Below are 1,417 nucleotides of genomic sequence, written 5' to 3' on the forward strand. Positions count from 1 at the left end.
TAAGCGTATAAGAATTTTACCTTTGCCTTTGACCGGTATCTTTGAGTCATCTCCAAATGAGACATTGCGAGTTGTCGCTTCATTGATCTCTACGAACATGCTTCGATCGCCACACATGTGATTGCTTGCGCCGGTGTCGAGGTACCATTTGTTTCTTTTCTCTTCAACTTGGTTTTGGCATGTGAGCAGCAAAGTTTCTTCTTCTATGCCTTTTTCTTCTACAAAGTTAACTTTCTCCACAACTTTCTTCTAGAGTCTACACTCAGATGCATAGTGACCGATCTTGTTGCAGTTGAAGCACTTGATTTGTGATTTGTCACACCTCGACCATGAATTTCCTCTTCCACGACCTCTTGTTGCTTGTGGCTTCCAACTTCTTTCTCCATTGTTAGAGTAGTTGTTGTAACTGCCTCTTCCTTCTCCTCCATGTCCTCGTCCACGCCCACGATCTTGGCCACGGCCTCGTCCTCTTTGGCTCTTGTAATTCGCATAATTTGCTTCCTTTATGTTGAGTTGTAGTAGTTGCTCCATAGTCTCCTTTTGTTTAATTTTTCTCTTTTGTTTTTCTTCGTATGCTTGTAAGGAACCCATGAGTTCCTCAATAGTCATGGTCTTTAAATCCTTATTTTCTTCAATGTTGGTAACAATGAAGTCAAAACTTGGATTTAAAGTGCGAAGTATTTTCTCAATGACTTTTACCTCATCAACATCTTCACCATTTCTTTTAAGTTGATTGACTACAGCCAATACTCGAGAAAAATAATCAGAAATTGACTCGGACTCTTCCATAAATAAACGTTCAAAATCACCTCTAAGAGTTTGAAGACGAATCTTTTTCACCTGTTCCACTCCTTTGTTGCAAGTTTGAAGTTTGTCCCATGCTTCTTTGGTCGTCGTTGCGTTGGAGATCTTCTCAAATGTATCTTCATCCACCGATTGATAAATGAGGAAGAAAGCTTTCTTGTCTCTATTTCTTGACTCCCTGAATGTCTCCTTTACACCTTGGCTTAGCGAGGCTTCATCTTGCTCATTGAAGCCTTTCTCAACGATATCCCACACATTTTAAGCTCCTAGTAGCGCCTTCATCTTGATACTCCAATTGTCATAGTTGTTCTTTGTGAGCATCGACATTTGAAAAGGGAAACCTCCATTTGCCATTTTTTAGGACCTTGAAGCTCTGATGCCACTTTGTTGAAAATAGACCCTTTTGTGTTTAGGAAAAGTGTGTGGGAATATTAGAGGCTTAAATAAAAATTTGGTAGGTAGGAGAATTATTTATGGAAGAGAGAATTTTATATTTTTCCTTGATTCAAAAGTGTTGGATTACATCTCTATTTATAGTACTCTAAGGAGAACTCTAGACACACTAATTCTAGAGAGTTCTCAACTCTAGATATTCAAAGAGTATTTTAGAAAA

The 1,417-nt window shown here is 38.7% G+C and overlaps 1 protein-coding gene across 1 annotated transcript; it reads right to left on the minus strand.

Moving 5' to 3' along the window:
• Positions 1 to 249: 249 nt before the first annotated feature.
• On the minus strand, positions 250 to 1,158 carry LOC127135719 (uncharacterized). The gene is made up of 2 exons (XM_051062360.1): positions 1,146 to 1,158; positions 250 to 1,037 (listed from the first exon to the last, which is right to left on the minus strand). Exons 1-2 carry the CDS (start codon positions 1,156 to 1,158, stop codon positions 250 to 252), a joined length of 801 nt encoding a protein of 266 aa, XP_050918317.1.
• Between the last annotated feature and the right edge of the window lie 259 nt (positions 1,159 to 1,417).

The sequence above is a fragment of the Lathyrus oleraceus genome, chromosome 4 (assembly GCF_024323335.1).
Source record: "Lathyrus oleraceus cultivar Zhongwan6 chromosome 4, CAAS_Psat_ZW6_1.0, whole genome shotgun sequence".
Taxonomy (NCBI): Eukaryota; Viridiplantae; Streptophyta; class Magnoliopsida; order Fabales; family Fabaceae; genus Lathyrus; species Lathyrus oleraceus.